This window comes from Epinephelus moara, chromosome 3 (genome assembly GCF_006386435.1).
Source record: "Epinephelus moara isolate mb chromosome 3, YSFRI_EMoa_1.0, whole genome shotgun sequence".
In the NCBI taxonomy this organism is placed as follows: domain Eukaryota; kingdom Metazoa; phylum Chordata; class Actinopteri; order Perciformes; family Serranidae; genus Epinephelus; species Epinephelus moara.
Genome location: NC_065508.1, coordinates 19,636,266 through 19,664,228, shown reverse-complemented (window position 1 = coordinate 19,664,228; position 27,963 = coordinate 19,636,266). Strand labels below are relative to the sequence as shown.

Here is a 27,963-nt window from a genome sequence, read left to right as displayed (position 1 = left end):
TTATTTCCCCATTTGTTTCTGTTTATTGTCAGGTATAATAACTTGCACACTACAAAGAATGACTCATAGAACCAAAGGGGCAATGCTATACTTGGAATAAATTAACAGGTTTGCAGAGTATCATAGTTGGGTTAGGTCTGGTTACACTGGAAATGCAACACTGTGTGAATGACAAGAGGCCGGACGGATGGTAAGGAAGACTTAGGGTGATGATCCCTGATTGTATCGCCAGTTTGTTTACCGTTCTACTGAGGTTAAAGACAGAGGAGGCGTTACAGAACCTGCTGCTGTCTCTGCTCAGCCCAGACGCCAGGAGAAATTGTTGGCATTGTACAATTCTGCAAACCATGAAAACCTTACATTGGTATGGGTCATATGTTTCATATCAACCTTTCTAAGGTGACGTACGCTGTTTTTTTATTAGTAATTCATTGCTGTGTTTCCAGATGGTTTTAGGCACCAGACATGGGTGTTTTTTAATGACCCGTCACTGTTTTTCCAGCAGATAGGGGCATGAAAAGTGGTTGTTTTTTATTGAGCCATCACTGCTTTTTTTGCAGGGATAGTGCCACAATAAATGGTTGTTTTTTTCACAGAGATGTTGCTGCGTTTCCTCCTGGGATAGTGCCACGAAAAGCATGTTTTTTACCGAGACGTCGCTGATCTTCTTGCAGGGATAGTGCCACGAAAAGCGGTTGTTTTTAACTGAAGTATTGCTGCATTTCCTGCCGGGGTTGTGCCATGAAAGTGATTTTTTTTTACTGAGACATAGCTACATATCCAGCTTGAAGCATGTCCCAAAAACTGTGTTGTTGAAACATAAAGTTTCAAAGTAACGTCGTCATAATAACCTGCAACTAAAATGTAACCATGATTTGCAGAGATGTACAATGCCAACATTTTGTCTGGTGATTGAGTTGCTCTGCTGTACCAGGTTACACCACATACATCCTCCTCCTGAAGCTGGTAACCAGGGGACCTCTGACAGAAACATTTTGCAGTCCATTATACAAGGGATTAGAATATGTGGTGGAAACATACAGTCGAGTAGAATAATGGACTCTGGAGATGTTTGGTTTTGTTCTGATCCTTCGCTCCTCAGCACAGGCAGAGCCACAATGGCTTGTGTGAAAATGAACCACTACAAAAGGCCGAGGGTGCCATAATGGCAGTCGTGAGAGTAGCTGTGGGCGAAGGCTCCGTTTCCACTGGCTACAATCAGAGCATTTTAAAAACACACAGCGGTGAATCTTCACCCTGCTCATTAATCTGATAGCGACAGCAAGCCTTCGCCAAAATGAGAGACCGATTTTGTGTAAAACATGGACATATACAGTGCATATTAAAATGGGAATACATTTGCAGCATCTTCGAAGCATGATCCGACTGCTTTACAGCTCAGTGCAAAAAATGATAAATAAATAAATAAATAAATAATAAAGAAATAAATACAGTAGAATCATAAATAGCTGTGGTCAACACATATGTGTGCATGGAGACTTTTTGCAGACAGTTTACCTGTACAGTACCATACAGCAGCCTCAGGTGCAGGCTACAGCGGCGCACACATCAATGATTACCTCACCGGTCATTGCAGAGGAGGTACACACACACACAAACACACACTCTCACGTAAAGTCAGGAGTAGCAGAACCAACATAATTTAAACAGGGAAGAGTAAAAGTACATAATAAATAGTCCCATTCACCTCTGTACGCAGGAGGCTGACATACTGTATCGGCCAGCGGGGAGCACAGATGCACCCTGGCACCTCTCGTGTCGGCCAGGTACTCTCCTTCCAGCAGCAAGTCCCTCCTGATGCATCATGCGAAACAAACCTCATCAAACTAGATGGAATATACAGTGCATAGTTTACAAAGCCAGAACTGAAGAGAGTTTACATCTATACAGACAAACCTATACAATACAAGTTTTATCATAAAAAAAAGTTCCTTCTCTTTTTTGCTCCCGTTTTCATCCGCCAACGTCTCCTTTTGTTCTAACTCTTGTTGATCTCTGTGCTTCGATGAAATGGAAGTCTTAGGGGAGATGATGAGGGGGAAAAAATCTGAGATGTACAGTAAGCCGTTGATGTGTCCTCTTTCTGTCTTCTACTCAGCTCCTACTGTCAGGATATAGTATATATATATATTTATATAGTATATAGTTCTCAATGGATTCATTTTTGGTTGCGTTGTGAAAGAAGAGATAGAAAGTGCTAACATACAGCAAGATTTGTTCTTTGGGCTCTACCAAACTAATTTCTGACATGTGGTAACCCTTATCCTTTAATACCTTGTTTACGTGAAGACAGTGACAGCCAATTTCATAGTAATGTGCTATATGAAAAGACGTTTCTCCTCTTTGATCCGGGCTCTGTGTTGGAGAGAGATGATGGTCTGGGGTCGAGGAGTTTGGGCCCTGGACTGTACAGCAGTCTGTGGAGGGCTTGTTAAAGATCATGGCTGAACCAGAGCACAGTAAATTAAACAGGACTTTTCCTCTGTTTGTTTGCTCCTCTGCGCTGCGTGTTGCGCCTCAGAAGCCGGGACTGTCGTAGCTGCTGCGGCTGTAGTAACTGTGGTGGCTGCGGGAGCGACTCCTGCTGCGGCTCCAGCTCCGGCTCTGGCTGCGGCTCCGACTCCAGCTCCGGCTTCGGCTCCGGCTTCTGCTGTGGCTCCGGTTGTGGCTCCGGCTGTGGCTTCTGCTGCGGCTGTAGCTGCTGTAGCTGCGACTACGGCTGCGACTGGATCGCGACGGGCTGCTGTCGTAGCTGGACGACGAAGGGCTGGGCCGGTAGTACGGGATTGGACGTTTCCGAGCACTGAGGAGAGGAGAGAGGGGAAGGATGGAGTGTTAACAGCTACATCAGATGAGTTTTATGAGTTAGTGTCATGGTCAGTCCTTCGTCTGATACTGATGGAAAGCAAGATTTAGTTGGTTGAGAGCAAATCAGTGTGTTAGGTTTAGGGCTGCTCGATTATGGCAAAAATCAGAGTACTGATTTGAGTACTAATTGACTTTGGAGTTTTTTTTAACTTGTCTTTTTAACAGTTTTGTTTTACTTATTTATATTTTTTTTATTCAAATTAAAAAAATAACAGTTTAAAAGGCAAGTTTTTATATCATTTGTTTTACTTATCTCTTTTTTTGTTTGTCTCCTTTCATTTTTTCAATTTTAAATATAACTCATTTTATAAATAAATTAAAAACTATGTGGAAAAAAAGACAAATAAAATATGTAAATAATAAAAAACTTGTCTTTTTAAGTGTGGGTTTTCTTTAACTTTAAATATAATTAAATTGAAAAAAAAAAAGATGAAAAACAAGCTAAATAAATAAAATAATTGCAAAATATTGTGTTTTTAACCTTGGATTTTCTAGAACTTAAAACATTTTTCAGCTGAAAAGCAAATTTAAAAAAATGTATAGAAAATATAAATAAATAATATAAAAACTTGTCTCTTCAACCTTAGGTTTTTATGGACTTTAAATATAATTCAACTGCAAAACAAACAAAAATAATGTAAAAAAAGGAATATATAAATAAAATGAAAAATATTAGATAAAATATTTTTGGGGTTTTCTTGAACTTAAAATATAATTCATTTAAAAAACAAATACAAAAAATTAACAATAATAATTTTATCTGGATTATCTTGTTTTCATAATCGCTGGAAACCAAAATTGTAAAATAAAATTTGATCAAATCGCCCAGCCCTTGTTAGGTAACAGACGTGGCAGACTTATGATCAGTACAGGATCTGAAAGAGAGCAGCTCTATGGGTTAGAAAAAGTCCAAGCTGTTCAGCCACACACACACAATCACGCTCAGATCACACACACACCCTTAGCAGAGAAATGCATGTCGTTAGTTTAAGCCTAGATTGCCTTGTTAATAGCCACCCTGGAAGTGCTTCCTGTAAGGTAATTAGCTGTTAGTTCCCATAAGAACCTCATCTTCTCAGTGGAGGCCAACACCCAGAGAAATCAACAGTCAACAGTGCGCGGAGAGATAAACGCTATCAAGGTATCCCCGCTGCTACGAGGTGTGTTTCACCTCGTTATTTCAGCGGCACGTAGATAACTCAGCCTGAGCTTTTGTCTTCTGTATCTGCCGTGGGAATCCACAGCCTGTGCAGTGGAGAGATATCCGCTTAAATAAACCTTGATAGCATTTTAATCTCCCCGTGTTACAGCATTAGTGCATCGCCGCAGAGGGGTGTAGCTTTAGAGCAGGTGTGAGTTTCTCTGTGTAAATTTCAGGAAGGAGATGAAGGAGCAGAGAGAGGACAGAAAAAAACACAGGAGGAGGCCAGGTTTACTCAGGGGAGCTCTGATGGTTTGCTGTTCAGCCGAGCTCCAGGAGACAGACTAGTCGGATCCCGCTGCGCGGCAACTGTTACCGGGGCAACTAGCCTGCAGCAGCTAAGTTCAGCAGCATCCCGTCGTCGTGGCGTCAGGACCTTTAGGACTGGAGTGAAAGATGACACACATTTCACCTATGTCTATTAACACTTGTATGAGAGGGCAGAGAGGTGACATGGAGAGCCTCTTTTTTTCTTTTCACAGGGACGTGTGAGCTTTCTCTGTACGTCTAATAACTCACTATGAACCACTTTTTAATTAGGGCTGCACAGTATATCATTTTATTGTCATTGTGATGTCAACATGTGTGATAAATACATTGTGAAATAGTGCGATATTGTGCTGAGGGACTTTTTGAGTTAGATGAAAGCGAGTATCAGTAGAAACCTGTCACTCTTTTTATTATTGGTGCCTTTTGTGCTCACTTCAGTGTTTGATTTGGTGAATAAAGAATGGTGGAAATAATTTCTGTTCATGTGTTTTAATTCATAAAGCAATTAGTTGTATTTTTGCAGTATACTGAAAACAGCAGAAAATTGAGCACACCTTATTATCTGTTTGTTTATCACAAGTAATATCCATACAGAAGACAAAAAATGACTTATGTATCAATAAAAAGCTAAAGGTATAAAGACATGCTGAAATAATAGAGAAATGAGTAACTGCATAATTTAATTAAGAATAGATAAATACATATGGAAATAAATATATGCATGTATAAATGCAGAAATCCATGAAATATATATAAATATCTTTATTTTTTTCCATATTTTAAACTTCATTTATTATTATTTATATATTTCTTAATGTGTAAATGTATTTATCCATTTATTTACCTATTTCCATATTTATTTATTTATTTATTATTTATTTATTTATGTAGTCATGTATTCATATGAACATATATATATATTTTTTTATTTATTCCAGTATTTATTTCAACACTTAATTTCTTATTTAAGTATTTACTTATACATTTATTTATTTCTATATTTAATTACTTGTATGTTTATTTACTTATTTTAGTATTAACATATAAATTTATTTATTTATTTAAACATTAATTTACTTTTTCTAGCATTTACTTATTTTTGTATTTAATTACTTATCCGTTTATTTACTTAGTTCTGTATTTATTTATATATTTATCTCTGCATTCATTTATATATTTCTGTATTCAATTATTCAATGCTGTGTTTTCATATACATTTTTTTTTTCATACATTTATTTTTTGATTGATCAACAGATCAAATGATGAATAAGAAACTTTGAAAATAGTAAAAAGTAGTGAAATAGTAAAACGTATTGATAATGACTTTCATGTAAGTGTTAAATGTATTCAAACAGAGCAGGATACAGGGTATAAATGTGCTCTCACAGTGGAGGAGCTTTGTAAATGGTCATCAATGGAACAATAAACAAAACCACACAAAGAAATCAGCACATCAATAAATAAAGAGACAAGACAAACTAAATAAATCAATACAGAGTCCTCTCAGCCTTTATAATCATACGTCACCTCTGTATGGATTTTATGCTCTTATTGTGAGGTACTCTCGGTTATCAGTTTCAGGTACAGCAGCCGGCTGAGACTGATGTCAGCAGTTACATTTATGAAGGTTATAAGGTTCAGTTTTTGTTGTTTCAGAGGAGCGGCGATTCAACTTTATAGTCATTTTGGAGGCGGTAGTTTGTTGTGCTGTTAAACTGTAGTGCATCACACAGAGAGGGGTCTGTTGTTCAGGCTGCCCTCAGTAAATGGACAGAAACACCTGACAGTAAAACACAAGACAAGTTCAACAGCACTACAAACACTCGCAGCCACTACTCAGGGCTGAAAGGAAAGCTTCCTCCGCATGTTTTCAGGGTGAAAACAATAACAACAAAAATGATTTTCATTTCTACTCTACACGCAGGATTTAATGGCTCTGGATGGGATTCTTAAAATTTCCACTTGTGAGTTAAAGCAGAAAGAAATTCCCTCATTTTATGCCTTTTGTTTGTCATTGCTGTAATTTGCAGCTGTGGAGGAACGATGTTCACCCAGCATGAGTGCGGTGCAGTAAAATTATGGGAAACATTTTAACTGCGGAGTGTTAACGTGCCCTCGGGCAACAAGTGTGTTGTGTTAAAGCGCTGTTAATTCCAAAGAAATAAAAGCTGAAAATGAAATTCAACACAAACAAACCGTCTCACAGGAGCCGTATTTCTGATGTTCTGCTGGAAGAAAGTCCACACGGTTGGTGAGTTGTGAATAACAATGTGATCTAATCTCAATAAAGTATCAGGATGATGCTGGACAGCTGAGTTACCTGGTGATCCTGCGAGCCTCCATGAAGCTGGGCGAATCTCTTCTCCTTTTGCGAATGGGCGAGTAGCTGCGTGAGCGGCGGCGAGCTCGGCTGTCGGTGTCAGAGCGGTTGGGGCTGTCCCGCTCTCTGTATGACACACAGAAAAGCACATGAGATCAAAATAAAACTGAAGCTCTATAAAAACTGAAACACAGTGTAACAGAGGTGTGACAAAGTTTCACCTGGAGTTGTTCTGTCTGTTGTGCGGGGACTTGGCCTTGCTGGGGCCTCTGTCTCTGGAGGCTGAGCGTGAGGACGACCGCCCGCTGCTCCAGGAGCTGCTGCGCTGCCGGAGGTTGGGTTTGCTCCGAGACTCCTCTTTCTTCCTGCCAGACGTGTGTGGATGGCGTCCCGGAGATGCTGACTGGCTCCGGTGGTGTGCCTGACCCCGACTAGAGCGGTGGTGACGCTTGGAAGAGTGGCCACCTTTTGTCCTTGGGTAATGGACAGTATGATACAGCAAATGTCAAGTATTTCTCTCTCAGTATGTATCGCAGTTTGACTAAAGTGGGAAGCATAAAATAACTTCATCGTGAGCTTCGAGTATAAAATGTCATGTCACTTTCTTTAAGCCACGGGCATGAGACCTGCTGTAGCATTTTGGGACTTTTGCTTCGTGCTATGGCACAAGAAGACACAAAAAGTAAAAAACTCACTAACATGATACCTCACACATGGTACTCTTTAATCTTAATATAACAGTACTTCATTTAACTTTTTATAACAATACTTTATTTAACTGTATCATAACAGTACTTTATTTAACTTTTTATAACAGTACTTTATTTAACTTTTTACAACAGTACTTTATTTAACTTTTTATGACAGTACTTTATTTAACTGTATCATAACAGTACTTAATTTAACTTTGTGACAGTGCTTTATTTAAATCTATTAAAACAGTACTTTATTTAACTTTATGTGACACTACTTTATCTAACTTTTTATAACAGTACTTTGTTTAACTTTTTATAACAGTACTTTATTTAACTTTTTACAACAGTACTTTGTTTAACTTTTTACAACAGTACTTTATTTAACTTTTTACAACTGTACTTTATTTAACTTTTTATAACAGTACTTTAATTAACTTTTTATAACAGTACTTTAATTAACTGTATCGTAACGGTACTTAATTTAACTTTGTGACAGTGCTTTATTTAAATCTATTAAAACAGTACTTTATTTAACTTTATGTGACACTACTTTATTTAACTTTTTATAACAGTACTTTAACTTTTTATAACAGTACTTCATTTAACTTTTTACAACAGTACTTTAACTTTTTATAACAGTACTTTATTTAACTTTTTACAACTGTACTTTATTTAACTTTTTACACCAGTACTTTATTTAACTTTTTATAACAGTACTTTACTTAATTGTATCATAACAGTACTTAATCTAACTTTGTGACAGTGCTTTATTTAAATCTATTAAAACAGTACTTTATTTAACTTTATGTGACAGTGCTTTATTTAAATTGAGCATAACAGTACTTTATTTAACTTTATTGTGACAGTACTTAAGTTAAATAAAGTACTGTCACAATAAAATTAAATAAAGTACTGTCACAATAAAGTTAAATAAAGTACTGTTATGATACAATTAAATGAAGTACTGTTGTTATAAAGTTAAATAAAGTACTGTTTTAATACATTTAAATAAACTGTGGCAGTACTTTAACTGTATTACAACAGTACTTCATTTAACTTTATTATAACAGTACTTTATTTAATTGTATCATAACAGTACTTAATTTAACTCTATTGTGACAGTACTTTATTTAAATTTATTAAAATAGTACTTTATCTGATTTTATTATAACAGTACTTTGTTTAACTTTATTGTGACAGTACTTTAACTTTATTACAATAGTACTTTATTTAACCTTATACAACAGTACTTTATTTACATTTAAACAACAGTATTTTATTTAATTGTATCATAACAGTACTTTATTTGACTTTATTACAACAGTACTTTATTTACATTTATTATAACAGTACTTAATTTAACTTTATTATAACAGTACTTTGATTATCTTTATTGTGACAGTTCTTTATTAAACTAACAGAACAGTCCTTACACGTATTATAACAGTACTTTATTTAAATGTATTAGAATAGTACTTTTTAAACTTTATTTTAAACAGTACTTTATTTAAATGTATTATAATAGTACTTTATTTAACTTGAATGTAATAGTAGCTTATTTATTAGTTTAGTAGTTTACAGTAGTTTAGAGACTTCAGAACATTGAGATATATATTGTGTTTAATGTATTATTTTATATGTCATATCTCTCAGCCCTAGATGTAGGCTTTGTACTCACTTTCTCTGGTGGCGAGAGTTCCTCCCTCTGTGAGCGTGGTTGTGCTGGGAGTGGGCCGAGTCGCTGCTGTGAGCAGGGGAGTGAGAGGCCTTATTCTGGCCTCTCTGGCTCCCTCTCCTCCCTGACGTCTGGGTTACGGAGCTCCCTACAGCTGTGTTCCTGCCGTCCACACTCCCAGCCTCTCCTGCTGCGCACATCTGTCCCGCTTGGCTCCTGCTGGGGGTGCTGTGGAGCTTGTGCTCTCTCAGCAGAGCGGTCTGGATGCTTGCAGAGCTTGCGGTCAGCAGACGGAGCTTCTGTAGAGAAACGATGACCAACAAAGGAAGAAAAAAGAAAAAAAAGAAAAAAAAAGAAAAAGGACATAAAGAGCATTAGAGTGTTTCCAGGTTGGTGATTGAGTGCTACGGTGTACTTGCCAAAAGAAGGTAAACATCTAAAAGAAAAAGATCTAGGTTTTCTCCATATGGCTTATAGATAGTCCTCTATGGTGCAGCGCATGCAATACTTGGCATGCAAAACCATAATGAGTTGAAGAAATCATAATCGCAAAAACAAACAAAAAAAACTAGGAGGAGGAGGAAGAGAGGGAAAAAATAAACAAAACTGTGAACCAAATAAGTTTAAGAGCAAAGGCAGAAAGTACAGAGCTACAGATTTTGTAGAGTAGAAAAAGAGGACTTCTTCAGGGTTTTTTTTTTTTTTTTTTTTAGTAATGGTTAAAAAAAATGAAACAAAACAGAAAGAGAAGACAACTTGACGGAACATCACAGAAATGGAAGGAACAAAATAAAGATCACAATTATTGAATCAATCGAATCAGAAAACAAATCGTCTGCTACTCAATTTTCTCTGTCTGGATTTTTTTTTTTTCCTGTAGACAATTGCTGAGATGTGAACAGCGACCCATTTTCTTTGTTTTTTTTTTAATGGTTACTCTTGTTTAACTCCCTTCTGGTTAACATCCACTTACCAATAAAGTGGTATTCCCTCCTTTAGTAGGTAAGGTATGAAGAAAAGGGAAAAGTGGGGCAACATAAGTGCATCATTAGATTCACAAAATGCAAGAGAAAAAGACACAAAACCCTTCCCTGCCAGTGACTCATGAGACAATGCATGGAAATCAATGGAAAAGAACTCAAAAGCAAGAGGAAAACCACAATGTGCAGGGAATCCCTCACACAGAGAGTAAATCCTCTGGGCCCAGGCACCTTACTGAACATCACAGAGCAACTGCTGGCGAGAGTTAAAAGGTATTTTCTTTACCATTTCCTCTCTGTGTTGTATCTACCACAGGGGCAGGCGTTTTTTCACTGCCTGACACGTTTACAGGGTAACTACCTGAGCTTCTACTGGTTACAATCACTGGTTGTGCTGATACAGGACACTTCTACTTGTCGCAACTTCTCTGTTATTGTCGTTCCAGGGAGTTGCTGCTACATAACAGTGAGTGTTAGGTTATTACGGACACTTGGGTTCAACCACATTTATGTCAATCAGAGGTTATAACCCCCAAAAACCATTTGGTCGGTGAAATTGTATCTAACTGATAAAACAATAAGACCGTGAATAGATCCTTTGGTATTTTAAAGTGAAAAGCTACTTTTAGATTCATGAATAGACTCAATTACCTTGAAGCTAGCAGGTCTTGAAATGATCAGGTTTAAAGGATAAGGCCGGCAATATTTTGTATGTTTCTGAAGGCCTTTACACACCAGGGATGTTACTGATAAACAACACATCACAACTATTCGTACGTAGTGATGCAAATTTACAACAACTACCGGGATCCTATTGACCCAGAGCAGCAGCTAGCCGTCTTTCTAAAGCAAGTGTAAGCTATTCGAATTGCCCTTTAGCGAAATGCACTGAGTGAATTTAAGTCTCCTGTCAAGTCTCTAGGGAGCCTCTGTGTTGTTTTATGATCCTCATAAGTGCATAAGCTCAGAAAAATCAACCTTATTCCAAAAAAAGTCATTTTTCTGGCACTGCTATTCGGGTTTTTTTACTCATGACAAAAACAATAGTTTATAAAATATACTGATGTGTACATTAATCGTGATATGTAAAGGCCTTTATTGTCAATAAATCCCATGAAAAGACACCTCAACAATGAACTGATCCTACAATGATAGCTTAAACTAGCTTATTCCTCTGTGACACGGAGCTCAATTCTGTCCGACAAATATTAAACACACATCGGTGAGCCACTCTGCTGCATTGGGTGACATCTCTGTTCCTTCATTAACATGAACATGAGCATATGCAAACTTTACACCTCAGCTCTACTTTGTGGTAAGTGCTATTTAGCTAATGTTTGCATGCTAACATGCTAACTTAAGATGCCGGACGTGGTAAACATTACACCTGCTAAACATCAGCACGTTAGCATTGTTGTTTCGAACATGTTAGCATGCTAGCATTTAGTTCACAGGACCACTGTGTCTGGCCTCAGTGAGCCACAGATGTGGCTGTAGACTCTTCAACGGTCGTCCACACCAAGAACGATAAATATAGCAATAACTGTAACGCTAACGATGTGATAAGAAATCAAAAATGTTGCTCTGGTTCGGCCCACTTTACATGCTGCTGTGTTGTGCTATGGCCTACTCAAGTGCTGGAATTTGTTATTTATGTAACAACGCCCATAAAACAAACCCTCCCACTTTGGTGATCTATTTAAGCTGCAGAAATTTCCCAGCCCTCCCTCTGCCTTGTCTGTCTTGTGGTGTTGCCCTGCATTAGTATTGCAGCCTGCTCTTTCAGCCCCAGCATCCACCTGCAGGCTCTCGCTTATAGGGGGGCAAAGATTGGAGTGATGAGGCATTTCAAACATGAGCTGTGTGACTGAGTGAGCTGTAACTCTAAGGTGATAGCTGCCTCTTCTGAAGACAAATTGTATGTATACTTCTGTGTGAGACAACATCAATTTCAAGGTATCCTGATGTGGATGAAACGAACTCAAGAGACCATATCAGCGCTTAAGACCACTTGGCAGCATGTCTTAGGTAAAATTACGATTTTTTATGATGTGTTATTTTCAGCCTAAATTAGCAAACGTGATGTAACTGGATGGATTTCGATTGGCTGTCAGCGTTTCTATCGTTCACTAAATTGCTCTGAAGGTGATACCATTGATATTTTTCACAATTATCATCGTCATTGTTGTGGTGCCACTTGAGTTAGAGTGATCATTAAAACTACAGTATATTTATAGTTTTTGTTCTTGGTGTGGGCAGTCCTTTAGTCTTGATCTATAATAAAAGTACATATTTGAAAACCCCTTTTTAAAATCTTAAATCTTCAATAGGAACTCACAGATTTGGGACAGATGCAAGAAGGAAGTCAGAAAGTACTGACAGACTTACACATTGTGGTTTAGGTCTTTTCATGGGATTTGTTCATAGGAAGAAAGACATGTAATGCCAGCCTTATCCGTTGATCTATGGTAGAGGGAGAGTTGAAATATATTCTAAACCTCTATTTTAAGCATTCAACCAAAATAGAGCTTGGATAAGTGATTCAGTGGGAGTCAGGGACTGAAACTTATGATGCACAGTTACACACTGCTCAGTGTAAGCAGGTCATAAAAAGAGGGTAGAACTCCAAAAAAGGCGTTTTGTGTGAAACCAAATACAGCTGGCTCCTGCGCATGCATTATCATGTGCTGTCTGAAACTGCTTCGTAATCTGAGATACAACAAAAGCACCGACTGGTCCTTTGCAGAAAGAAGAGCCGTTCTCCACTATGGAGAGGACAACTAAGCGGTATAATAAGAAAACACACAACCACTGGTGCTAATGACAGTTGTTAGAAACAGTCAGTTGAAATAAATATGGTGGAAAATCATAAGACGGATGTACTAATTCACCAACAAACAGAGAGATGCTGGACAAACAGGAATGCATTCTACCAAAACAAAAAGAAAAGTGGAGAAAGAAATGGACCTGGAAGATAAAGCGGGATATTGGACTTCAGAATGAAGTTAAGGAGGAAAGAGAAAAACCAGAGCTCTACGTAATCCAATCTTTTAAGAGTCAAATCATAATTGATGAGGTAAAATCAATTTTGGTTAAAGACCATTGGTAAATAACAGAAAGAGAAAGAGAGAGAGAGAGAGAGAGAGAGAGAGAGAGAGAGAAACATTGACGTCACTCAGGCTAGGGTGCTTGTCACATTCTCATCTGCATAAAGATCACGTGCGTAGGCAAAGCATTACCTACCTTCCATTTCAATCAGTGACACGTATGCAATATCAACAAAAAAAAGGAAAGAAAGAAAAAAGAAAAAAGGAGAAAGGAATGTTCTCCGCAGCGAAATGGGAAAAAGACAATGACCTCTTTTAGTATCAAAGCTACATACTGTGTCCAGAGACTAAGGAGAAATAAACAAACCAAAAAGTACAAAGAAAATAATAAGAGGGGAGAAAAAAAAAAAAAAATCCAGATGGAATTCAAACTAAAATTAGAAACAAAGGATGAATCTATAAACTACATGATTTGCTTTGTCTTTTTCGCTTGTACAAATGCAGCCATATTTGTATCAAAACGGGGGGAAAGGATAGAGGTAAGCGGATAGAGTTAATTGTCATATTAGTGGACATCCATGTAGAGAAGAGTAGCTAGGAGGGAGGAGGGGGAGGAGGAGGGGGAGGGCATGCAGAGCTGGCAGATGTGAAAGATACGTGGGAAGAAAAATGCAAGAGTGAGACGTGAGTCACACATGACACAGATGAACAGGTAGGAGAGGAGGAGGAGGAGGAGGAAGAGGAGGGGTAGAAGAGTGTTGGAGGGGCAGTCACTGCTAAGATGGACAACTAGAGAGTCAGCACATTTGAAAGGGACCCCAGTCACATTTCGGCCTGGGTCGTCTTCAGTGGCAGCACTTCACTACTCTGTACTTTCATACAGACAATCTTTATTTATTTATCACTATAAACACATGTACGTACGGTGAGACAGAGCTTTGTCAAATCGGCTGTTTAAGCTGTTAGCCGCCAGCAGGGAGCTTACGTTCAAAAATGGCTTGGGTCCCTTTAAAATAATCATGTTAATAAATGTGTGAGTTGTCCTAGTTTTATTCAAGAGTCCATGTACTTTGTGTTTGAAGTGTTTGAAGACATCCATTAATAATGAGCAAGAGGACGACCAGCCCAGTTTGGGACTGAATCGCTCGCTGTGTAGGAGACAACCCTGAAAGCTTCTCATTTAAAAAGCTTAAGGAAGCAGCTGTGGGGAAGTTAAGCTAGTGTGTTTACCAAACGAGCCAGACAGTCCTCAGAACATCGTATCACAAAAGACTTCCAAAAATGATCCATTTCATCTTTGTGCAGCATATCCAAGTAAATTTTTTAATCAGGAACGAATCTTTGTTCCCCAGCTCGATATCTTCTGAATATCACTCATTTAGGAAAGATTTGAAAGGGTTTTATGTTTTCAGCAATGTTTTTGCTGAGGTGAAATGTCTACTTTGCCTACTGATGTTGTACTCATTGACACCTAAACCCTTACATTTGCGGTACTCTTGACTGTAGACATTGATATCATCACAGTGACTGAACAGATTTTTATCATTCAAAATACATTTGAAACATTTATATTTCTTCGTTCTTTTGCAATTTTAACTGCGAAGACAGACCTTACAAGGGTGCTTTCACACCTGCCCTGTTTGGTTCGGTTCAATCAAACTCAAGTTAGTTTGCCCCGTAAGTGCTGTTCATTTGGGCAGGTTTGAACACAGCAATCGCACTCAGGTGCGCACCAAAACAACCGGACCAAGACCTTCTTGAAGAGGTGGTCTCGGTCCGGTTACCAACAAACTCTGGTGTGGTTTGTTTGTGGTGAGAACGTGTTCCGACCTGGATCTGAACCAACTGCAGTCACATGACACATTGTTTGGGTTAAACATGAGCATGTTACAGTCCTGGAGGATTATTAATGTGCACCTCCTCCTGTACTGCCTTAATATGCACATTCAGCACATCCAATGCATCAAAACATTGTTTTCTAGTTGGAGCCGCGCCTCGTTTTCAAATTGTATGGTTTGACTAAAATGAACAATGACAGCAATATAGTCCACGATGAGCAGCGCTAAAATCAACCTGCGTAGTTGTCCCTCCATTGTGACATTAGAAAGTGTCACATTTATCTTACAAGTTTACTCTTCTTCAACGTTTTGTTTACTTCCTGGATTTTTCCCACATGGAAATTCTGACCAATCAAGAGCCGCTTTCTCGTGCAAGGTATTTGATCTGGTCCGCTTATAAATGCTGCCGTGAGAACACGAACCAACTCTGGGCAATTATTTAGCTTTATAATAAAATTAGTCCCTGATTCAGACCAAAGCAAGACAACTCTAGGTCTGAAAGCACCCTTAGGGATGCCAGTTTAAATCAAGAGACATACCTCCCTGTCAACATTGGGGAGACCCTGCTGCGTCTTCCTTGACTCATTCTGGTGCACCAAGCTGTAATGAGCCCATTATTACCCACAGTGGTCAGAGAGCAGTAAACATCAGGGAGACTGTCAACAGACGGCTATGACATGCTATTATGGATCCAACTGCTTTTCTTGACATGTAATGCCCTACTGTGCTGTGCTTGGCCTGTACTTGTGCATTAATTGGCTAATACTTGTCATGTTGACGTGCCTAGGTTGGAGATGGTTGGGGTTAGAGAAAGAGGTTATGATTAGGGGTAGCACTGGCCAATTAAAGCACAGTAAGATCAGACTTGATAAGAAAAGCAGTGGGATCCATTATAATGCATCCATGACCTGCAAGGTAAGGGTCACGTAACCAACAGGGGTGGTCGAGCTAGCACCAACCTGCTGCTATGTTAACTGCTGTGCAAACTAGTACTGGCTGTAGGTTTGACAATGTTGTTGTCAGTTTTTATTGAAATATTCAAATATATTTAAATTTATTAAAGAAAATGTTACGATGTATATGTTTTAGTAGGAATTGAGTATTTAGGCTTTGTTGAACTATTACAGCGCCCGTTCCAAAAAGGCCTGTTCAGAATGGGCTGCTTGCTTGGTCTCAGGTGTTGCGGGTTGCAGCTTTCTCAAGAACTTCACACTCGACACTGTGCTCCCATTGGTCCTGAGCAATAAACATGCCATCTCGTAGTTGCGTCTCCTAGCATTGCTAGAGTATACCTGTCATATGCTGACAGCTAGTTTTTGGGACCAGGCTTCGTCCAGGAGCGAAAGCATTGATTCAGAAAATTACATCTCTGATAATGATGACCCAAAATGATCACTTTAAATGTGCTGCCTAATCAAATTATTTGAACAGTGCATGATTATAGGATTTGCGGATTTAGGTCGGGCTGCGGGGCCAGTGTGGTATTGCACGTTGCGGCGCTGGTTCAGGAGCAGGTTTGGAAAATCTGACCCCTGCAAGACTATGCAAAATGCAGTCAAGAAACTTAACAGGTGTGCAGTTGAGATAAAAAAAGGCCAAATTTGAAGATGAGGGTGGTCACAAACAAGAGGGTTCGGAAGTAGCGGGACAGGAATTAGGGAAGGGTCCATTAGGTAATGTTTCCTTGAATATTCATAGAATATATAACGTCATACTTTGTAGGACGCTTGGCTCGAGTTTTATTAATTTTCCATGGACGATTGTGTTATGCGCTTCTTTGCACACTTGCAGGTCTAATTAACAAATAAGGCTACTAAAAATTAGCCCAGTGACACCTTTAGCTGTCTCCTTCGTTCTCATGATCCCCACAGATCATAGTGAGAGTCTCCCGTAAACACCCGCTAACACTATGGTTGGTGGGAACTGTTGTTGTTGACGGCGGTTTCCCTCCATTGGCCACAAAGAGCAGCGAGGATTCCAGGCTTAAAAACAAACTTGAACGAGCTGCACAAAGATAAGATTTACGCTTTAGAGAAATTATTTTCAGCTTTTCAAGTGCTTCAAGGAAAAGGACGAACTTGTTGGTTTGGCAAATTGCACACCTGCTTAACTTTTCCACCTCTTGTGCACAGCTGTTTCCTTGAGCTTCTCTACAGGAAGCATGCAGAGTTTCCCCCACACAGTGGATGAGACGGTCCAAACGGGGCTACTGGACGACTACAGGAACACAAACTGAGATGATAGAGAGACAACCAGAGCTGTAATACAGAACATTTGCTAAACCACACAACTGCTGCAGTAAAATCAAACTTCATTTGGATCCAGGATCTGTCACACATAACCACCCTCCTGTGCAAACGTGTCAATTTGGGGATTATCATGACACAAATATTTTAGCTTTTGGTGGAGATTACCAAGAATGGCAACATCACCTTTCACTACAAAGATGCAGCTTAAAAAAAAATGAGCCAATTAAATGCTCCTCTTTCACTACACCCCGACTGAATGGCTCAAACACACCTCCCTCGCCATTCTGCACTGGCCTGAGCAGATAGAGTAGAAACAAAACGCCAGGGACAGAAGAGACACTGCCACCTAGGGGCAACATGCACATCGACATGGTGAAGTAAAGCAGTAGAGAGGAGCATGTGTTAAACTCCTGGTGGTTTGGCAGGAGCTGTTGGACGCCTGGAGGAGAAGAGGATCTATCACTGAGCAGAGCATGTGCTTGAGAAGAAAGACAACTGTATTGACAAGAAGAAACTATTACACATACCCAGTTAACCTACTTGGTCCAGTTCCAAAGCATTTGAGTGCTTTTTATATAAATGAGACAGAAAGATTTGGGCATTTATTCATTGGTAAATACCACTTAAACTGATAAGGAAAAAAAGAAACAGTAATGAATGAAATAAGCAGAGAGAAAGAGAAAGAGAGAGACCAGATAAGACCTCATAGACACATGCGAATATAAAAATAGAAGACATCAGCTCTCTGACATGAGTGTTTACAGGGGGGGTTCGCAGCCCATTTAGATGCTTATTCAACAGTGAAAGATTATTTTACAAGCGTTCCCATCGGTCTAAGTGTCTTTTGTTTCACTCCAACATAATGGCTGTCATCCTACTGTAGCTCTGATGATCCATTTACAGTATGGGCTACCAAGGTTGTTTCTATTATAGCATAAAGTGATTTAAAACTCAGTGTCTTTTAGGTTTTAAGAGACAAACAAAGATGTTAATTTTTAAAGGAACTCCCAAAAAAGAACAAAAACAAGGAGCTGTTCCAAACTGAACATAGCTATACATATATACTGTATGACACTTCAGGAGCCTATTGTGGACAGTATGCTGGGCTGTTTTTTATTTTAAGAACAGAGTTGCAACGCCTTTATTAAACAAAGAGCCCCCCTGGATTGGATTCATTTGCACAACATAGATTTTAGGATGCGGCTCGACTCTATGGAAGATTTAAAATGCCAACATAAAAACACATCCAACACAGAAATAAAGTTTGCATGTTCTCCCCGTGTCAGTGTGGGTTTTCTCCGGGTACTCCGGCTTCCTCCCACAGTCCAAAGACATGCAGGTTAATTGGTGACTCTAAATTGTCCGTAGGTGTGAATGTGAGTGTGAATGGTTGTCTGTCTCTATGTGTTAGCCCTGTGATAGTCTGGTGACCTGTCCAGGGTGTACCTGACAGGGTGCCCAATGTCAGCTGGGATAGGCTCCAGCCCCCCCCATGACCCTCAAGAGGGTAAGACCATTTTTTAGCTTTAACTACTGACTTTAAATTTGGTTACATTTCTGATGTCACTGATTCTGATTACGCATTTCCATTTCAAAAAAGAGAACGCTCCCTTCACCTCCTCATGAACTAATGATAGTGCTTTACATGTAGTCCTGGCAGATCTATGCTGCTCTCTGCTGGACAACACTGGAATTAAATACATTTTCTCACTGTTTTCTGAGTTGTTATTTGATTTTAGAAACACAGCAAACTTGAAAACACAAAATTTTTACCAGCGGCAACAACACTGCAACGGCCAGCATTGTTTTCATCTTGTGAGTCTGTGCGTGTGCCATCATGGCAAAATATGGTGCTGGAAATGCAGATTGTAGCGGGATCTCCACAGAAGCTGTTTGGAGTACTTTAGCAGGTGTTTATACGTCTCTCTGTCTGTGGAAAGGTTTTGTCATTATGAAAGCTTCACAGCTGTGAAGCAGAGTCCCGTTGGTACTTGGCCTGGTGATATTTTGTCTTAATTTTATTTTTGGGTTCGGTGCTGGGCGAAAAAAAAAAGACCTTACGGGTCGGGTCACAGTCGTTGGATGATACGTATATAAAAGAAAAATGATAATAATCAGAATTTAATTTAATGTTTTTATATTCTAATCCTCACGATTACAGTAATCTCCACGATTACTGTGGAGATGTGCTGCTCAGTATTATGAGAATAAGCCAAAAAAAATAAAAAAAATAATAATAATAATAATTTAAAGTGTATTTTCTGAATTACTTTGGTTTTAAAATATATTATCTCGGTTAGACATGTATGAAATGTACCAAAATGATCACTTTGAATGTGCTGCCTAACCAAATTATTTGTACAGTGCATGGTTATTGCATTTGTGGATTCAGGTTGGGCTGTGGATCCTGAAACTTAACAGCTGTGTAGCAGAGATCAAACTGAAGGCCAAGTTTGAGGAAGGGCGCTGAAAGTATTTAGTGCCCCTGGCCCACATTAGTGTTTCGTTGCGGACCGCTGTATCGCAGCTGGATTGACCTCATTGCAAGATTGTTTTTGATATTAAGTATTTTTTGTATCAAAATATCTTTCTTTTCTATTCCTGTAAAATATTTTTGATGACTCATCTTGAACTCAGGGTCGGTCACATAAATGTATCTAATTAAATGTGATGGGGGAAACGAGCTAACCTGTCCGTCATATACAACCACACTTGACTGTTAGTTTGTGGGTAGTTAGAAGAGCAACACCTTAGTAGGAGATGTTTGGATTTAAAGGTCCAGTGTGTCGGATTTAGAGGCATCTATTGGCAGAAATGGTATATAATATGAATAACTATGTTTTAATTACTTTTTAATCACCTTGAAAGAGACATTGTGTTAATGTTATCTTAGAATGAGCCGTTCATATCTACATACGGGGCAGGTCCTCTTCTATGGAGTCTGCCATGTTTTTTTTTTTTTTTTTTTTTTTTTACAGTAACCCAGAGGAGACAAATCAAACATTAGCCCTAGACAGGGCCATTTGCCTTTTCATGTTGGACACCATAGTTCTCCAACATGCTTGGCACACTGAAGAAGTTCGCTGCTAAATGCCACTAAATCCTACACACTGGACCTTTAAGATGGCAAAAACTTCATTTCCAAACAATGTGGATGAGGTATTAACAGGATGTATCTATATGTGACAATGTGCATTTTATTTCAGTTTATTTCAGTTGGATTCTTTGGCATTTTAAATCTTCCATACAGCTTAGCACTAACAGCTGATACCTGGCATGGAGAGCTGCACCTTGTTACAATTCATTTTAGCATGCTTGGATCAAGACTTTCCAGAAGTAATTACATTTGTCAATTCAAGGACAAATCACAGATTGCTATCACTTTAAAGCACCATCAGATGCTTGATCATGACTCTTGCAACACTGGCTAATTACGAGTTTATCTGCAGTGAAACTGAGAAGTTCTTGCTCCTGACAGACACGTTTTTCTTTGATGTTTCTTCACGGGCAAGGACCTTTAGGGGGGAGCAAATGTTTAAAGTCCTGTCCCTGTCTCAACTGTTTTTATGTGTCTTATGCCTAAGCAGGCACCCACTCGGAAGAAACAACACATCTTTTTGCTCATTCATTTGGAAACACTGTGTGCCAGTGTGGCTCCTATTTCCATCCGAGGTGTGGTATGCCAACCTCGACTCAGAGGATGCGTGCTGCACAGAAACACTAAAACCTTTCTTCTCTTTGCTCCCTCCCTCCGCTACCGGCAAACAACAAGAACAAACAAACGAAACAAAAAAACAAGATGGCAGAGGAGTCAAAGAGAGCCAGAAACAAAGCAGCAGGAGCGGCAAGTTTTACACAGGACAGGAGTGTCTTTTACACGTCACAAATAATAATATCAATAATAAAAACTGGCCTATAACCTAGGAATAACTGATAACAGAATGAAAAAAATCTTTCAATATCAAACAAGATGAGAATTCATGTCAACCAACACAAAAGGAGCAAGATAAAACTCAGTTGTAGAGACTGTGGTAGATACCGTTGGAGTGGGTGGGGGAGGGTGGGGGTGTGGGAGCAAAATAGAGGAGATTACATACATCGTGCCCTTTCTCGCCATCGCCGTGGTTGAGTCTGCCGGCCTTGCCGTTGCGGCTCCGCTGCTGGGTGTGGTCCCCATTGTGCCACGCGGCTGGAGTGTTGGTGCCTGGGGAAAGCGAGGTGCCGGACGCCTTCTGTCCGTCCGTCTTGTGCTTGGAGTTCGGTCTGGAAGAGCAGAGCCACACAGCAACACACAAGGTGAAGTTCAGCCAAAAATAATGACTTCTGTTGACCTAAATTACAGCCCAAAGTTCTCAGAGTGAATTTTTGACTTAAATGAAAATTGAAAGTAAGAATTCTTCTCTTCAAAGGAATACTTCACCCACAAAATGATTATTTGTACATCAGTTACTGACCCTGCGTTTCACTGAATTTGTGAAGAAAACTTTAGCCCCATTTCCACTGAGCAGTACGGCACAATTCAGTTCAGTTTGCTTGTTTTCTGTTTCCACTGCGAAAAGTTGTGGGTTGTCTATTAAAATCACACAGGATTGCTGAACACCATATTGGTTTTTAGTTTTTTTTAAAGAATGAACAATGGGGAGGATGTAATATAAATCTTCATCTCTGACGAGCTATTCCAGGTATTGACAAGGAAGTGTGGAATAAAAAAGATGATATCTGTGCATCTTTTCTGATCTCTCTCTTTGCTTTAAGTGGCTGTATGTCACTTGATAAATGTGTCTTATTTTTAACACTAGGCAAAGAACTTTTTCTGTCATTAGTTGGCTCTTCAAGCTTTGACGAATCCAAGCTCAGAAACTTTGGATAAATGTGATGCTGTATTTCATAAAATAAACATTCTGCCCTGTCAGTGACTTCTTTAGAGAAAGAAAAACTTAGCGGGAGAGCAGAAATCTTAGTAGTTGCTCCTTTACACTCTTATTGGCACTAAAAATAATTCGAAAAAATGTTTAAATGCTGTTTAAGATATCAGAACAAAGTTAAACAAAATCAGAATAAGACAGGATGTAAACTGGCATCAGAAAAATAACACTGCATCCAAGAAAACTTACCAGAAACCCAGAAATATCAACCAACTTATAGAATAACTTCAGTATTTTTCAACCATGTTTTTGAGTCCAAGTGATTAATGGGAACAGCAACTTTAAAATATGGTTCAGTTTCGGGCAACTGTGAATCATGCTGCAATGCAACCACTCCGTCAGTTTACATCCATTAAAAAAGTGTCTGTTTTTGTCACTGACCTTTTAGTAAGATCCTTTTTGTTTAACCAGAAACAGCCCCAAAATCACCATCACCAAACCCACCAGACTCCATTTGATCAAACAGTAATTTTAGCGTGTATAGAGCCAGCATGTTTTCACGTCTACAGTAACTGGGTGAATTTAGGGTTTATTTCAACCAAACCAGAGTTGGTGATTGTTGGAACAGTGGAAAGATGAACCAAGACCAAGACTTTGTGAGTTTTATTTTGTTTGTGTCAACGTGTGTTTTACGATAATGCAATTATGGTTTATTTAGATGGAGTCTAGTGGGTTTGGCGATGGCAATTTCGGGGCTGTTTTTGGTTACACAAAAAGGATCTTACTTTCTAACAAAAAAGGTTTATAGGCCCAAACACAGCGTTGGCAAATGCTGTGCATCAAAAAATACGCCCCTATTATTTTCACAACCCCACACTGGTGGCAGCTAGATGTACATTGGCGCTCCTGGACGCGCTGCCCCACAACACTTCACACCACTGTCCTATTTCCAGCCTTACTGCCCCCAGAATTAAATGCATTTCCTCCACATTCCCTCTCTGCTTGTACAAACCAGCTACTGTAGCAGCTCTTTTTCTCTGCTCCTATGGCAGCTCGATTCCTCTCCTCACCATTGATGTATAAAGAGAGACTCGTTGTTGAGGTTGAGAAATATCCAGAGCTAAATTACCCTTAATCGCATCATTATAAAGACAAAGGCCAAAAAGATATATGGCGAGTCATAGCTCTGGGGATCAGCTCCTCAGGTGAGAAATCAAGTTTAATTAGAGGCTGTCGACAAATGATTTTAAGCTAACACAGAGGTGGAAGAGGTGCAGATCTTTCAGTAAAAGTAGTAATAAGTTTGCGTGGTCGTCTGTTGACGAGCTGCAACGCAATGCATCCAGTGTGTGCTAGGAAAGGTAAATGGACTGCACTTGTAAAGAACTTTTTTTAGTCTTCTTACCAAAGTGCTTTCACAATACAAGTCACATTCACCCATTCACACACACATTACACACTAGTGGCCAAGGCACCACACACTGCTACTCAGTAACCATTCACATACACTCACACACCGATGGAACAGCCATCAGGAGCAAATCGGGGTTCAGTATCTTAGCTAAGGATGCTTTGGGATCAAACCGCTGATCTTCTGATTGGTAGACGACGTGCTCTACCTCCTGAGCCACAGCCGCCCCTTTCATCTTATCTCTGTACGGATCCTTTCCGTAATGTTGTCAGACACATATAACGACTGAGCCTGTCAGTTTAAATTAACAGTAATTGTATCATAATAAAACACAGTTCATTCAAAGGCAATAGAAACAAAATACAATCCACAAAAAACGCCTTGAGTCCTCTTTCCACCATTCCAATAATCACCAACTCTTGGTTGGTTGAAATAAATCCTAATTCACCCAGTTAGATGTGATAATATGCTGGCTCTATACACACACTAAAATTACTATTTACTAAAATGGAGTCTGGTGGGTTTGGAGATGGTGATTTCAGGGCTGTCTCTAGCAAAACAAACAGAATCTTACTCTATCTCTGTAGTGATTCTGTAGGGAAAAATACTGAAGTCACACTTTAAACATACAGTAAATTTAGCTTTGTGAAAAAAAAAAGAAAGATGTTCCATGCTACATAAAATGACTAACAGTGCTAGCAACAGTGACGATCAATCAATTATAGGAGCGCTATTTGTATCCTAATATATTCCCAGAGGACAGAGTGTAAATGACACTGGCGGGCACCAGTGCAACTGCTCGGCAGTTAGTTGAGCAACACCAGTGTGTGACAAAGCCAAGTGTAGGTGTTGATATGTGTTTGTGTGTGTGTTGAGGAGTCTACCTGGCGGGAGATTTGGAGGTGCTCCGAGTGGAGGACAGGGAGGCGCTACGGGAGCTGCAGCAGCTGCCTTGACGCTGTGAACTCCTGCCGGGGGTCTCACCGGGGGACCTGATGAATGACAACCAATGGACGAACACACACCACACACACACATGCATACATATGCATACATAAAGCCATGTTGTATGTACGCATACATCACGGGGACACACATGCCACAGCGAGCTCAGTCGACAATCTCATGATATGTAAAACAGTTCATGCACTGCCAAACACCTTCAATATATATTCTAATCAGGACAGGGTGCGATGTATGGCACGGGGGGTTTGTTGAACTCACACATTAGTGCTTAGAAGATGCGATCTGCTATAGTCATTAACATTCTCCGAGAGTGTCAGTGTGAGATAATGGGTGTAAAATACCAATATAAATTTATGAGAGACTGAACGTGATTCCAGTTGTACCTTTTGTTAAAGACTGAGAGTACTGTTTGTTTTACTGTGTGCAGAGAACAAATTGTGCTTATTCTTACACACTACACACTGTATATGTACATCACATTTGACTGATGTGATAATGACGTGAAACTTTGTTGTAGAGCAAAAAGCAGACGTGTAGTTATTTCAGTCAGCTCAGCAACAACATGCAAAGCCAACCTTACACCAAAATACTTTTCAAGCCATTTCACTATTGCTGACACATTTCCAAAGTCAGTACAAAGTCATGATAGTTTTGTGCGAGTTGTGACTCCCATGATATTGTTGTAAGGTGGGCATAATGCTCAGTCCGAGCTGTCTTGTGTCAGACTTTTCCTCAATATGATGTTAAGCAATATTCAAACTTGTCTATTTGCACCTGGGTGAGAATAGTCACACTGCAGCTTTTTGGACAATGCAGCATTACTATGGATCCCACTGCATGCTGTTATTTGCTGGTTCTAGACACACTGACAGGTCAAGGTTGGCATTGGTTGGGATAAAGCCAAAAAAGCCATGGTTTGGGCTAGTACTAGCCAATCTTGGATATTCTCTGTGATTAAAGTGGCACAGGAGACTGGGGCTGAATTCCTGTGTGAGTCAATGTTGGCTTATCATTTTAAGACTTGGCTGAAGTATTATGCCGGATTTATACTTCTGCACTGAATCGATGCAGTACCCTGCGCCTTACCCTGACATGCACCTCCCCAGAAATGTTACTGCATGTCGCAGCGGCGCAGACCTCCTGACTATTTTTGTAAGCTGAAACCATTTCCCTCAGTGGAAACGAAGCTTTTATTTATTTTAATTTCGGAGGGTGGAAACAATACATTTTGAAGACAATAAAGCCCCCACAAAATAGCATTTTAAGTTTTGTGTGTAATACAGATTTATACTTCCAGATTCATCCTGGCCTCACATGAGCAGAGGAAATCTCTGCTTGTTGCTAGGCTAATGTATACAATGTAAGATGCCATAGGCTTGTGCTAATAACATTAGCATATATTTGTTTGGAAAGCATGTTTAGTATAAGACAGTTGTTTTGTCAGTGAACCTTGTGAGTTATAACAGAGTTGAATTTTGTAATGTTACCTTTGTTAAATGTTGCTGTTGTCACCAGGCTTTATATAGGTAGTGGAAAAGTCTGCAAGCCGCTAGGCTAATTTATACAATGTAAAATGCCATAGGCTTGTGCTAAAAATATTAGCATGTTGTATTTGTGGGGAAAATGTGTCCAGATAAAGGTAATTTGTCATGCCAAGCCATGTTTAATGTGTGTTTTGAATCAACTAAACTTTACAGCACTTCACAGAAACCTCCACCGCCAACTAGTGTTTTGGAGGTGTAACTGCAGAGTGACACAGACACACCACCGCAGAAGTATAAATGCTGACAACAGCGTAGGCTACGTGCGTAGGAGACGGTGTAAACTTTAGCAGAAAAGCTGAAGAGACCTGTTTATGTTAACGTCATATTTCAATGTTGCTAGGACATTCATATTTACACCCAGGTCAAAATTTAATTTTTGAAATGGTTCACCTCCCATTCCCACTATAATAGTGCAGATAACCAATGGAGGCTGGTAGCAAGTTGATGCAACTAAATCCAAAATGTAAAGTTTGTAATCAAATAACTTATTTTAATGGGTTATATTGATGCCGAATTGTCAAGAATACTGTTATGATACTGACAATTACTGATATATAACACCTTTTATCTTGTGCTTCTAGAGTTATGTGTTTTTGTGGACACATAACGAATTGTTAATATGTCATATGTCTTAAAGGCAGTTTGGTGTTATGTTTACCACCAAGAGCAGGATGGGAAAAAAAATCTCCAAGGGAATCTAGTTGTAGTTTTGTACACGTCTTAAAAGTCTATTCACAGTCCTCTAGTGTTTGGTTGACATATATGGTATTACAGTGACTCTATATGCATCTCACCTCTTCTTCTGTTTGTTCTTGTCTTTGTGTTTGTTCTTTGGGCTGCCCGATCTGAAACAAATGTCACACGAGACATAATGAAGCTGTGTGCTTTAAAGCACAGCAAACACACATTCACACCCTTTGTACAAAAAAAGGAAACTCAATGCACCACTCACCCATATGGATTGCATTGTCTTTTGAACAATCAGTAGGCAGAAACGACAATAACACACACCTTACACATGTTATGCATGTTATAATGTATTGTTTTTTTTCTTGCTCCATACACACCTGTATCTCCTCTTTTTCCTGGAGCCAGACGCAGATCTATAAAAGGTAAAAACACAACAATCATCATCATCATGATCTGAAAAATTCATATACAGTAATGCTACGGCTGTGAACGAGGTGTCTGTTCCAAGAAGCAGGTTCACTAACTTTATACAGAGAAGGTATTTTTACATCCATGCTCCAGATTTGAGGCGGTTCTGGGAATTACTAAACTGCTTCTTGAAATAAATTCTGGGACATCAGAGGTAGTATTTTGGACAATTGCTGGAGGCTGAACCCAAAGTCTAATCTGTGCTGTGTGCCACTTTTCTATTTACTCTGGAGGTGAGTAAGCTTGTGTTTAGCAGCAGTGTATTTACACCGATAACTACTCATATAACTCATATACTGAGTGGTGGAGTAGGTTTTCTCAAGTGCTGTACTTTGGTACTTGTACTTTATTTTCCTTTTATGCAACTTCATACTTCTCCTCTAGCAAAGTATTTACTTAATTGACAGCTTCTCAGATGACATATTTCATCCTCTTCCTGTCCAGTAAAAACATGTATCTCTAGATATGTTGGTATTAAATGTTTGTGATTAACTGAAAGATGACGTGTCTCTATCTGTGCTGAGAAAATTCTCCTTCTTGGGGTGCCCGGTGTCGTAGTGGGTAGAGCAGGCGTCCCATATATGAAGGCAATGTCCTTGGCGCAGTGGCTGCAGCCTGTGGCCCTTTGCTACACTTTATCCCCTCTCTCTCCTCCTTTCATACTTAAACTATTTAATAAATTCTAAATTCCCCTACTTCTTAAGCTAAAAAAATTCTTCAAAAACCCTCTTGGATCAGATGGAAAATGCAACGTCACAAAAGGTGTTTTGCCGACACCATGAAAGGTTGACTTTTTAGAGATCCGTGGCTCTTACAGGACAGTCATGCCAGAAACATACAATGATCTTATAGAA

The 27,963-nt window shown here is 39.3% G+C and overlaps 1 protein-coding gene across 2 annotated transcripts in view; it reads right to left on the bottom strand.

Moving 5' to 3' along the window:
• Positions 1-27,963, bottom strand: part of srrm3 (serine/arginine repetitive matrix 3) — a 131,139-nt gene continuing 103,176 nt past the window's right edge. The window contains exons 7-14 of one of the 2 annotated variants that reach the window (XM_050041195.1): positions 27,019-27,054; positions 26,746-26,796; positions 24,326-24,433; positions 21,263-21,428; positions 9,055-9,350; positions 6,903-7,154; positions 6,682-6,807; positions 1-2,824 (exon numbers count right to left, since the gene is read on the bottom strand). In XM_050041195.1, the coding sequence (XP_049897152.1) occupies positions 2,539-2,824; positions 6,682-6,807; positions 6,903-7,154; positions 9,055-9,350; positions 21,263-21,428; positions 24,326-24,433; positions 26,746-26,796; positions 27,019-27,054 (1,321 nt within the window). In that variant the 3' untranslated portion in view covers positions 1-2,538. The remainder of the gene's footprint in view (positions 2,825-6,681; positions 6,808-6,902; positions 7,155-9,054; positions 9,351-21,262; positions 21,429-24,325; positions 24,434-26,745; positions 26,797-27,018; positions 27,055-27,963) is intronic. The other variant, XM_050041196.1, reaches the window with a different exon arrangement.